Below are 13147 nucleotides of genomic sequence, written 5' to 3'. Positions count from 1 at the left end.
CAGGAGCATCGGCCTCATCCCGCTGAGCTCAGCTGTTCTCACACTCATTCTCTGACATGTTACTGATCTAACCCTAAACTCCAGGGATGGCTCCGTGTACTAAGCATGAGGTCCTGAATAGCAGCGGCAGCAACCGTACCCATAAGCAGAACTTCAGTCCAGGAATGAAAAAGGCAAAAAGACATCCACGGGTGAGAGTACGTGCTAAAAGAACGAAGGAAGGAGGGGCAAGAGGAATGGGGCCGGTGCCTAGATAAAGTGGCCTCGCCTCCCCCTTCACCTTCCTCTTCTCTCGTCCGTACACATCCATCTGCCATGAACTGGCTGGAAAACGACCACTTCCCATTCCCAAACCATGACCAAAGAATTGATTTCAGTTGCATTCACCGTAGGGCGATGTGACAGAAGCTTCACTGGATGGAGGTAGAATGAGGTTTCTACATGAGTCACATCCAAAAAAACAAAACTGTACCAGCTTCTAGGTCAGGGCCCTTTGTAAGACACGGCATTTGCAGCCCTGTGTCCAAACCAGGCTAAATAGAACGATTATAAAAGCCGTTGGCTGCCTTTGGCAATCATTTTTATTTAAGTCATTCATAAGACTGTTCTCGCCTTTCCTGAAATGTTGCCAAAGAGGGACAACTTTAATTTCTCTCTGAGGAACAAATTTTCCACTGCTTTATTTTTGCTTAAACTTGTATTCAACCAGAAGAGTACAAGGAGTGAAATAAACAAAAAGAAAAAACCAAAACAACCCAATGCATCAAACGAAGCCCAAACAAGAGGTCCTCCTGTAACACACGGGTACACCCAATGTCTCTGCAAATGCCTCCACATTTCTGGCACATTCTGTGGGTCTGAACCCTATCTAAGAACTCAAAAGATCATTTTATTTTTAGGAGAACCGAAGTAAGGCATTGAAGTTGCATCGTTTGAAGCACCTATCAAGAAGTTGGGTTTTACTTTCCAATGGAGGAAATGATGAGGAAATTTTAGTGAAATGCCCATGAGATATTTTCCAAAGAGTTGGTAAGTTACCAGATAATTCTTCAAAAGATAGTAAGCATACAGCATCATGCAGAATTTATCACTTGAGGACAGGGTTCTTAAGAGGCACGGCTGAACCTTGATGCCCTTCACTCAAGAGGTTTGGCCTGGTCCTTGATGCTCAGGACCATGCTTCTAACAGTAGGTCCTCCAAATACCAGTCATGAACATGGTCTTTGGAAGTTGGGGGCTGCACTGAGATTGGAGCTTAGATGATAACTCTACCATTCCGGGTCTGGGAGAATATTAATCTTTAACTCAGCGCTGTCATGTGGATATGATACCTGTATCGCCTAGGGTTCCTGTGCAGCTCGTGTAGAATTCCATGAATTCTATACTCCCACAATATGAGCTGTGTCTCAGCTGGAGAGCCGTGCAGAGCACGATCGTCCAACGTGGAGACATATGCGAGGGAGACCTGGGGTCCTCCGTTTTAAGTTTTGCTGACAGATGCCCAGGGTTTCTGAACATCTCTATCCCTTTGTCAAACATGATTCTAAACTGCCTAAAGAGGATTTGTTTCCAAAGAGGAGCACCCTGCTCTCAAGGGCTCAGCTCAGCTCCCAGGAGCACCCACATCCTGATTGTCCCGGCTGTGCTGCCGGACTCCCCCATCAGGATAGATCCATGGCTTTCACTCGGAGCCAGTCCTGACAATGCAGGAGGCTGCCGGTGTCAACATTCTAATTTCCCCGCAGAGTCGTTGGAGGCCTGTCCTACCCACTTTGCCTTTGCACACTGTACATTCCTACCACATTTTCAGAATCTGGGAATGGACTCAACACTGGATGCCAAGATCAGAACTTGATCTGTGGGTAGAAATATTCTTTCCCACAAGACACTCTCCGTCATTTGAATCTCTCATCCTTGCGGGCCTTTGGGAGCACGGTCTTGGCAGAACCCAGCTCATCACTTGTGTGGCTCCCTGCTGGGTCACCGAGTGTGCCAAAAGAAGCAAGAGTCACCACCCCCCATCACAGAAGGGGAGGGAGAGGGAGGGGACGGGGAACATTAAGGGGAGCATTTGAGCTCAAGGAGAAAACATGGATGCGCTGGAGTGCTTTTTGTTGTTTTAAATACTCACTGAGACACGTATTGTCCTTAAAAAAATTCAGAAACTTCAAGCACTCTTCCAGGTCATTGCCACTGTTGCTGCAGTCACACCAGGGGGCCACACTGAGGCTGCTGGAGTCTATGTAGTTGGGGGTCATGACTGTGCCTGAAAGAGAAGAACACAAGGTGTGTTGTCCTCCTATGTTGACGTGGACTTTTCCCTGACCCAGGAAGAAAAACACAAGGTGTGTTGTCCTCCTGTGTTGACGTTACTTCCGTGGCCCAGGAAGAAAAACACAAGGCATGTTGTCCTCCTGTGTTGACACGAACTTTTCCGTGGCCCAGGAAGAAAAACACAAGGCGTGTTGTCCTCCTGTGTTGACACGGACTTTTCTGTGGCCCAGGAAGAAAAACACAAGGCATGTTGTCCTCCTGTGTTGACACGGACTTTTCCGTGGCCCAGGAAGAAAAACACAAGGTGCATTGTCCTCCTATGTTGACATGGACTTTTGTGTGGCCCAGGAAGAAACAAGTGTCGGTCCGACGGCAGAAATGCCACGGCTAATTAAAAATGCCATGTTTGCCGGGTGGGGAAGTATGTTAAGCGGAACATTTTCTTGGCAATTTATCTTGAGCACATAAAATAATTTATACATTTATTTTAAAAATTAAAAGCAAACTCCTTGGGCTGTATTTAGGGTATTTTCTTCCTGCATGAATGGTATAGATGCATGGAGAAGGCAAGAATTAACTTAGAATGTATGAGCTTCCAAATCCCTTGCATTTTCTTGAAAATGTCATTAATCTTCATAAATAGTACTGGGTGCACATAAGAATTTTTTTTAAGGCTTTTAATTCAGTTTCCTCAGAGGCGAATGGTTTCTTTAGGGTAACACAGGGAAGAGCGGATGCCTCCAATAAGATCCCCACATCCTGATTGCCTACAGATGTACTGAAAGAGGCTTCCTCTCCCAGATTCTCAACTGATGTCGATAAATTCATCCAAGGTGAGAAAACAGCAGAAATGGGGCTGGGGATGAAGTTCAGTTGGCAGAGATGCTTGTCGAGTCTGCCCAAAGGTGGATTCGTGCGGGTGGCGTATGCCATCGTCCCAGAACTTGGCAGATGGAGGCAAGAGGACCAGGAGTTCAAGGTCATCTTGGCTATATCGAGACCTTATCAAAAGAAGAAGAAAGAACGGAGGGAGGGAGGGAGGGAGGGAGGGAGGGAGGGAGGGAGGGAGGGAGGAAGGAAGGAAGGAAGGAAGGAAGGAAGGAAGGAAGGAAGGAAGGAAGGAAGGAAGGAAGGAAGGAGAAAACCAGTGGCACTTGCCCAGCCCGAGACTCCTGAAGTATCATCTGTGGGCCACAATGGTTCCCACAGAGATGCTGTGTGGGCCTTCCTGCTTATGACTTGTGGTTTCTCTGGCGAGTTCTCTGCCAGGAGAAATACACAATGCATTTATATTTAACACAACCCAAATGTCTTCTCCTGGGTGGCTCACACCAGGCAATGCCCACGGATGCCAAGAACTTTCTGTTTTTAGTTGCTTTATGGAAGGAAGAAGAAATGGGTCAGCAATCCAGAGAATGAGCCTGGCTATAAAGAGAATGGTTCTAGAAGCTCTTCCAGGGTCAAGGACACCTTGTCACTGCCCCACTGCTCTTACTTCTTTGAACTTGGATCTCATTATTACACGAGACTTTAATCTGCATCGTCCAGGGAGGTCTAACTCACCAGGCACCGGTGACAGAATGAGGGGGTCAAGCCCCCTGCACCTCGGATGCTGGCTACAGTGAATCCTGACATGAGCAAAAGGCACACAGAGCTCTGTGCAGAAGTCAGGTGCCACTGACTCAGGGAACCATGGAGAAGAGACCCAGAACCAGGAGAGAAAGATTTCTTGGCCTGCACAAACACAGTCCATCCACCATTTGTTCCATCCATTTCATCATCCTCAGGCATGGAAGGCTTTGCCAAGCCTAGGAGTGAGCTCATAGAAATGCTGGCAAGGCCTCTCCTTGGCCACTCCCTGGGGAGTTGAGGAGCGCGCACTCATGGAAGGACACAGGCTGAAGTGCTAACACTGATTACATCTGCAGAGACTTAACGCTGTCCTCTGGGGACACCCCTGGTGTTATTTTTCCTTTTCAAGCAGTGAGCATGCCTTAATTGCTTTAGTTATTTCTGTAATTCCATATTTTCATACGTAATCTCAAGTAGAGACTAAAACCCTCATCAAAGAGGACATGAATACGTTTCTGCAGTTCCAATTTAAGGAGGGCGTGCACGCTCGTTGACTAGAGCCACAGGGATGGTGCGTACCTGGAGCAGCGGGGACAGCATTATCAGAGGTATTACATGTGGGAGCACAGATGTCCCTTCAAAAAGTTGGGAATGGCTGGGGCGTCGAGAACTAGAAACAGCTTTGCATTAAAGGCTCTCACTGGAGACATTCTCATGAGGAGGGTAGCCTGTGCTGTCTCTCTTGGCGAAAGGCAGCTCCTGCTGGTGATGCGTGTGACCAGACATGGCCCCAGGGAGATGCCGCTGAACCAGGGCTGTATGACAGCTGGAGCTGCTCTCCCCTTCCACAGTCTTCAATGTTCCTTCTCAAATGCCAACTGTGGCGGAGCCCTGACAGAGAAGCTTCAGCTGTCTCTGGTACCTGTGGATACCAGCTTTCTTCCTGCCAGCTCTATCTACCTCTGATGTAAATCTGCCTCTGTTGGGATGTTCCCCCATACATTTGTTTAATTTCACTGTTCTCTTGTATACTGAAAGTATGGCCCAACAGTTATTTACAGGAAAAGAAGTTTAGCCTTAAACAATCCCTTGTACACAAGGAGTCAAATGACCAGGCCAATAATGGGAGGAAACTTCCTAGTGTTGGAATTCATTTCCAAAGGGCCTTTTTTGGGAACATCTTCTTTGACTTCCAAGCTCCTGCGCTCCAAAGTTCCCTTATTTAATTAACTGTGTTTACCTTTCTTCTTCCAAGGGCCATGGGCTCCCCTACTTTTGTTCTGCGTGGCCAGTTCCCCAGTGGAGACGCCTCACTTCCTTTATAATCTGGAGCCTCCCCACTCCATAACTATCCCCATGCTCCCTTCTCCTGCATCCATTTCTCCGTCCCTCCCTCCCTCCCTCCTCCTTTCTCCAGGCTGTCTTCAAACTCTAATACAGAGGTTCCTTGGAAGTTGTCTTCCATACAGACATCACAGGCTGCAGTAGACAGATCTGTAATCCAGATTCTCCCGTCCCCCGCCCTGCTCCCTCCCAGGTCTTACCAATCAGTCCAGAGTAGGCCAGGAGGCAGTCTGCATAGTTCTCCTTTAGACAGCTGCTGGTGGACCTTGACTCCGGCTGGCAGTTGGTAAAAAAGTCCGCAAGGCGCGACCTGCAACAGAAAGGGGTGGTGGGACACTGAAAACACCCCTGGCCTCTGAACTGAGAGAAGGGGTCTGGGGAGATGCTGCTAGTAACAGGCTCAGGGTGTTGCTGCTTGGAAGATCAACTTCCCAGGCTCCACAGCGCAGGAGCGTCGGCTGTGGCTGCTGAGAATTAATTGTGACCTCAAAACGGTTCGTAGAGGATTTGGGATGTTCACAGTACAAAGACATGATACATTTCTGGGGCAATGAACACGCCAATTAGTCAAATCATTACACACTGCACATATACATGTCTTGAAATGTCACCTCCATAACCCATAAATATGTATGTTATGGTATGTGTCTATGACAAATACAAAATACATATGAAGGGAGAATAACACCATCTTTGGACAGACATAACAGTAATTCTTTTACAATATGCCTCTTTATGCTCACCTGCTCTCCCTCACCCTGCCCGCCCCCAGAGGAGAGAGAGAATGAGCACTAGAATACAGTTGTACCCTTCCTTCCTTCCTTCAACCTTTCACCTGCCCCTCCGCAAGCCTTCATCTACCTGTGTGTCTGCCTGTTTGGACAGAAATCTTCAGGGTCTCTAACTGGAGAAATCAAGAGGCTTTGAAATTTCCATTCAACATTTATTTCTGACTAGGCTTATTTGCATCTTTAGGAAATACGCTTCTCCACACGCTCACCGGAGATGCACAGTGGGAAAATATTTACTTTATACAGAAACCTGTTCCTGGCATCAAAATTGGATCCTACAGGCCATCTGCTCCCATAATTCCTAGAGCCTTGAAAAATGCATGTCTCCGTCTCTTGAGGCCTTTTTTTTTCTTCCAGCCCAGGCACAGTGCAGGTAAAGAGCTGCTTTTTCTGGGAGTGAGGGGTAGGTCAAGAGGTGTGGGTGAGGCTCTGTGGTGGCAGAGCAGGCCCATGGCTGGCCTTGTCTGCAGGGTCCCCCTTAGCCAATGTATGGCTGTTAGCATTCCCAGAATGCTCCAGAGGTAAGCACGATTCGTCAAGAATCCCTGAGTGGTGGTGAAGGTGTGGAGACACAGAAGTGAAGGAAAGCCATGGACTCACTGGTCTGGGGAGGAGAGGGCTTGTTTTTGCCATGGGACTGTTTTAGGATCTTCAGGGGATATTGTTGGGGAAACCATGAATAAGAAGAGGCCTCTTCTGAGGCCATTTTGGCAGACAGTAGTCCTGTTTCTATAGGCACAATGGACATCGAGAGGTAAGCTACCTAACGATGCACCCCTCAGTCAGGTTGGCTGCTGACATGCCCAACTGATTCTACTTCCTTGCACAAGAGAAATTGTAACTCTTTTAGCTTGGTATGCTCCCAGAGAGCCTGAGTTCCCTGCACTGAGCTGGGCAGGGCTGTAGGAGTTAAACGTTTGTAAAGGCCCAATTTCGTCTAGCTTTTGGGGTGGTGGCGGGTTTGTTTCGTTTTTGAAATAAGGTCTTGCCATGTAGTCAAGGCTGTCCTCAAACTTGTTATCCTCCTGCCTCAGTCTCCCAAGTGCTAGAATTATAGTCATGAGCTAGGACACCTAGTTAACTAGATAAGGCCTCCTATGTCCTGGTCACAGCTCACAGTACACTCCAGGCGCTCTGCGTTCTGGTGTGGGCTCTTTGCAGAGCTTCAGGCTAAGCAACATAGCTCTGGGCACCACCCCTCCCCCACCAGGTGAGTCACTGAACGTGTGTACACCTGGACCGCAAACACAGCAAAGGCCTTGCTGGTACCCTCCACCTTCTATTAAACACATGGAATTGTAGAAGACCTGGCTACTTCTATGGTCTGCCTAAAGGATTTCTTTACTGCAGAAAATTTCTAAAGATACCTCTGGCTTACTCAACTGGATCGGAAGACATTCAGCTTGAATGGAGTGTTAATTTAAGGGGAAAAAAAAATCCTTGCCATGAAATGCATGCTCTAATGACCCCGGGTTTCTAACCTGACTCCAGCTCAGACAGTTCTACACAAAACCTGGATGATAGTAGTGACCTGGAGCCTCCCCCTCCCCTGCTGCCACCGCCCCCACCTACCCGCTCTGGGAAGTGACACTGGGTCTCTGGAGCACACAGTTAACTAATGACACTGTGGTGGAGATTATGGTCCCTCCGTACAGGCTAACACCACCAGACTCGTCTTGCTAACAACCCAAGAATTGGCTCACAATGGGCCCTGGAATAGAGGCTAATTGAATCAGTACGTCGCAGAAATCATACACCTGATGGCGAGAATTAAGCAAAATATACAGCTCTGAACAGAACCCTGATGGCTGCGCTTGGAGAGGAATGAAGAGCCAGGCTCTAAGACCAGTAAGGCTGTGACCTATGACCAGCTCACCCAAATCCTAATTTTATTCTTAAATCTTAATCCTAGAGTAAAAGAGGGAACAGCAGAACCCGGATTTGAAAACCCAGGTTTTCAAACTAGCAGGATACATGCTATAGGATGGTGAGGATACAGGATACAGGCTATAGGATGGTGAGGATACAGAATGCAGGATACAGGCTATAGGATGGTGAGGATACAGGATACAGGCTATAGGATGGTGAGGCTATGGATGTGGGATACAGGCTATAGGATGGTGAGGCCACAGGATACAGGCTATAGGATGGTGAGGATACAGATGCAGGATACAGGCTATAGGATGGTGAGTCTACAGGATACAGGCTATGGGATGGTGAGGATACAGCCACAGGATACAGGCTATAGGATGGTGAGGCTATGGACGCAGGTGAGACTAGAAGGGGAAAGAATTGATGAACTCAGCTTGGATTTTGTCCTAAAGGCACGGGAACCACTGAAGGACTTTAAACTGAGAGGGTTACATGGTCAATGTGTGTGTGGTGAAGCCTCTTCCTTAGACCTCTCCGACAATCAGCAAAGATGGATGTAGGACCTATGTGTACCCACTCTGCTTGGGCAGTGACAGGGCACACAGAGAAGAGGATAACATGTCCAAATGGTGCAAGCCACGCTGCAGAAGGAGCTGGCGGGCTACAGAAAGGACCAGAGTGTGGACAGCTCATCAGAAGGTGGTGCTGTGGTGGGAAAGACAGACTGTGGGTTTGCAGCTGTGGCTCTTCCGAGCACATGGCGTCTCGACAAGTCAGGTTTTGGTAGGTGGTTTGATCACCAGCTCTTGCATCAGCCCAGCAAGCATCGACTACCTAATCACATACTGTAGGCACAGCTTCGGCAGCCCTGGGACACCGTTCATGCAAACACCTCCACCTGCTGACCCTGAGTGATGAAGCCATGCTCTAATCGGCTTCAGCGGCTTCCCTGCCTGAACTGCTGCGGTCTAAACAAGGAAGCGTAAATGTCCAGCATGGGATTAACAAAGAAACTCCACCGCTGGATTTCTTATGAAGACATGAAATCTCCATGACTACGGCAGTGATGAGCTCTGATTGTTTTTATCTGAGAAAATGAAAAGGAAATGAATAGGCAGTAATGTAGAAATGCATCGCCCTCAGACACAGAAAATGCCCGCCTCCCCACCTCCCACCCCCCACACTTAAAGAAGAAAGGGCTGGCAAATACCATGAGGCCCTCAGGAGATCTGAAAGACAGGGGCTGATGTAGAAAACAGCATATTAAAGAGAGCACACTGCTAAATGCCGGTAGAAAAATGATTATAATGATAAAGTCTTGAAGCATCTTAAACAGCAGATGGTCTCCGGACAGTGGGAAGGGGAAACCATTTACCTACTTTCTCTGTAACTTTTAGGAACATCGTGTTATAAAGAATACACAAACATGTATCAGCAAGGTCAGCGTAACTCCTATGAACCCCATGCTTTCTGGGACACACCGCATGGATGAGAGACACCTGGTTGGTGGTGCTGATCCTGGATGATGCACTGTGACCCTGAATGGCCTCCAGGAAAGCTTGACCTAGCCACAGGTGCTGAGTATGTTGCTTAACGTCTTAGCTCCGGGGTTTCCTTCTGGAGAGCTCAGAAATGCGGCCTGCGAGACACAAGGCTGCCCTACTCAAACAAATGACAAAACAACACTACTTTTGTGTTTCCAGCGTTACTGCTACCCACAACCCGTTCTGCCGTCAGCCATGCTTCTAGTGTCAAGACACCCGGTTTCCTCTGAGGGCGTGGAACGGGACCTTCTCTAAAGACCCCTCATCTAACTCACCAGGCAACAGAGGCCAGGTACCACCTCAGGGTTCCAGGGCAGGTTTCCACAGGTGGCATACTTAGCAGAAGGAATGGTCACATGTCACTAACAGCTTTGCGGGGAGGGTAAAGGACAGACACTGGTTTTCCTTTCCCTAGGACCTTGACATTATCCAGAACAGACTTGTTCTTGGGACTTCATCCTCATGTTTGTCTGCCTTTAGAGACAGCAGTGGGCACTAACGTATCTTACATATCGTGAGAAAATATGTGGGGGCATGCAGTGAGGGCCTATAGAAGAGAGGGTGACCCTATCTGTGAATTATTCTCTCCTTTGGCTCTTCGGAGTTCACCAGAATCCACACAGTCCCAACGAAAATCGTGAATTTGGTAGAATGCCTGCCTAGCACACTTGGAGTCCTGGCTTTGATCACTACAGAAAACCAGCTGTAGTGGTACATGGCCCAAATCCCAGCACTTGGGAGGTAGAGGCAGGACAATCAGGAGTTCAGCTTCATAGTGAGTTTGAGGTCAGCCTGGATTACATGACAACCTGGGCAGTGGGAACGGAAAGATGAGAATTTTCTGGAAACCCCCTTTAAACATCAGGACTTCCGTTCCCATCACTTGGCTGATGGAGCTTTCTCAGTCAGAGTGCCTGTAGAAGGCTGACTGTTCTGGGAACATCTCTACTCCAGACTCCTCAGCTGGTGACTGAATTCCCTTCCCTGTCTCAGCTTCTTTCTTTACTTTGGAAGATGGGGCCAATGCCAGGTGAGCTACCTTACAAGGCTGGCGATTACACAGAGTTCTTCATGTGTTTAGTAAGTGACCTTAGCCCTTGTGCTCCAGCGGCCTACTGCAGCGCACATCTGGACATGAGATCCAGCATCCTTCTGCAGTGCACAGCTGGACATCTGTGCTCCAGCGGCCTATGCAGTGCACAGCTGGATATGAGATCTAGCATCCTACTGCAGTGCACAGCTGAACATCTGAGATCCAGCAGCCTACTGCAGTACACATCTGGACAGGATCTTTCAGGAAATCTGACCCTGTATTAAATACATTCTTTAGAAGGTGTTATTTTCTGTCATTGTACCTCCTCTTCACTGGCTTCCTGGAACAAAGGTTGGAGGCAGGGTGTGGGGAACTCAGCTCTAGGGGTGAGCCGAAATCTACCTGCTGCCTCATAGTGAGTCTGACAGTTGAGCACGTAGCATAGACTCTCTGGAGCAAAGGTCCAGGGTCAGATACAGACACCCCTGCTGCAAATGCTAAAGCTTCAGGCATCTTGGGTTCATCATTCTCTACCTTAAGTTGTCATTCACAGTGAGATTATTAAACCTGGAACTGGCTGGCTCACTGGAGGTAACTCAGCCAAAGTGACTAGATCCAACAGTCTCTGTGACATCCCTGTGCTTTGAATCAGGGAGGCCTCTGAGCCCAGGTAGTTCTCACCCCGTTTCCTCAATTCCTGATCAGCTCTACTCTGGTTAACATTGACCAGAACTATGGAGATAACCCAATCCTTTCTATCCCCCTATTTTCCTGGCCTTAACCCAAGAGTAAGGGTTCAGCACATGGGTCCCAGGCTTCCCTCACCATACTCCATGCCTACCCTACAGTGCTTTCTATGGAGCTCAGCCTGAGGAAGGATCTGGGCATCACACGGGCATCTTGCAGCTTCCCCCATGTCTTCTGCATTCAGAAGCTTTCCAGGTTCAGACAAGACAAGCTGCAGGACTGGGCATCCTCATCCTTCCAGCTCCCGTCACACCGCAGTGGCCCCGAGGGTAGTCCAGTTGGCATCCAATCAATTCTGGCACTCCTCCCGAAGCCACTTTGCATGAACACTGACAGCCATCAGTCAGCACACACCAGGGAGCTGACATGGCCGGACAGCTACTCTCACACTGGCAACTATGCAAAGTGAGATGTGGGTATTGGCGGCTAATCCAGTCCCAACCAGGAGCCTCCGAGCTGGTGTCCCAGAGTTGCCCTTCAGCTGGGCTTCCTCCCTGACTACCCACAGCTTATTCCTCACAATGCACAAACCGCAGACAACAGGAGGAGCACAGAAAGATCACAGACAGCCCTGTGCTGCATCTCCAAGTCAAACAGAGTTGTTTGTATTGCCCATGACACGTTACGTCTATTAGCGCAGAAAATCTAGCTTCGCGGTGCTTGTTTTTAAGGGAAGAAATTGAAGGAGCCAAGAAATTGGAGGCTTTCTGGCTGATGAAACAATCATAACGCTCTCAGCCACCCAACAGTGGTCTGCCGGGATAACCGCAGGTGACAAATATGCTAAATCCCTTTAGAGTAACTCTTAGCTCATAAGCCCTTGATATTTCTGCAGGGAAAATTAATAAATCAGTTTTGTGACAATTTGGCCACAGGGAGAAATATAAATCTAGATGTTCAACCAATCTTTCACCAGGAGAGCTACACAGTAAGGCTCCAGACCAAAATGGTGTGAATTGACATTATGTAGAATTCAGAGGCCCTGTGTCTTCAGGGGAGAATTTCAGAAGGAGCTTCATATTTATCCTGGAACTCTCACATCAGCAGCAGCTCGGGGACTCTGGACAGCAAAGGTCACCAACTGTGGCTTCATTTAGTTATTCAGGTTCACTCTTGCCTCAGAAACAAGTCTGAGATGCGTTCTGGTGTAGTTACCCTACAACAGAGTCAAGGGACATACTGGCGAGGGGGCTGAGGCCCACAGACAGGTAAGAGAACAGAATGTGCATATCCCTGCTGAAGGGGGAAACTACAGATCTGGAGCAGAGCTTTCGAACATCCCTGGGGAGCAAAGTCGGTGACTAACACATCCATGACACCTGAAGAATTAAAACAGCTATGTGTGTGAGGAAACCAGACATGAAAGTAATCATACGCCTGTGAGCTTTTTATTCCTAAAGTTGTCCCCTTACTCACAAAATGAAAGGGATTTGGCTGATGGGAAGGCAATCACAATGGCCCTTAAGAGTGCAAGTGAGAGGCAGGTTAGCAATCCCAGGACTAGGGAGGTGGAGACAGGAAGGAATATGGCTGGGTGGAGGGAGGAGTATAAGTCAAGAAGAGGCAGGCGCTCAGAGCGTTTGGCCTGAGGACTTGTAGAGACAGGATACCCCATTAGGTCTGCGGATTCGGTAGAGGTAAAAACTAGTGGTGCCTGCTCTGCTTCTCTGATCTTTCAGCTTTCAACCCTAGCATCTGACTCAGGTTTTTATTGTTTTATTGTTATTATTATTATTATTATTATTAAGACCAATTTGCACTACAGTGGTTGGTGCTGGAAATCCCAGAATTCATGAAGCCAAGGCAGGAAGATCTCAAATTCAAGGTCAACCTGGGCTACACTGTGAGATCTCATTGGGGGGTGGGGGGGGCTTGAGGAGAAGAGGGATAACAGAAGAGGAAGAAGATGCTGACAATGTTGATGGCATGATTACCAGACAGACAGACCTACGAACCAAGAAATCAAGAAG

The 13147-nt window shown here is 48.2% G+C and overlaps 1 protein-coding gene across 6 annotated transcripts in view; it reads right to left on the bottom strand.

The window, feature by feature from the left end:
- The window catches only part of Gfra1 (GDNF family receptor alpha 1), a 211776-nt gene that overhangs the window by 28856 nt on the left and 169773 nt on the right, over positions 1-13147 (bottom strand). For all 6 annotated transcript variants that reach the window (XM_057777913.1, XM_057777912.1, XM_057777915.1 and 3 more), the window contains 2 exons: positions 5391-5500; positions 2132-2266 (listed from right to left, as the gene is read on the bottom strand). In XM_057777913.1, coding sequence (XP_057633896.1) covers positions 2132-2266; positions 5391-5500 — 245 coding nt within the window. The remainder of the gene's footprint in view (positions 1-2131; positions 2267-5390; positions 5501-13147) is intronic.

The sequence above is a fragment of the Chionomys nivalis genome, chromosome 8 (assembly GCF_950005125.1).
Source record: "Chionomys nivalis chromosome 8, mChiNiv1.1, whole genome shotgun sequence".
Lineage (NCBI taxonomy): Eukaryota > Metazoa > Chordata > Mammalia > Rodentia > Cricetidae > Chionomys > Chionomys nivalis.
Note: the sequence above shows the minus strand (reverse complement) of the source record. Positions and strands in the feature narration are given on the sequence as shown.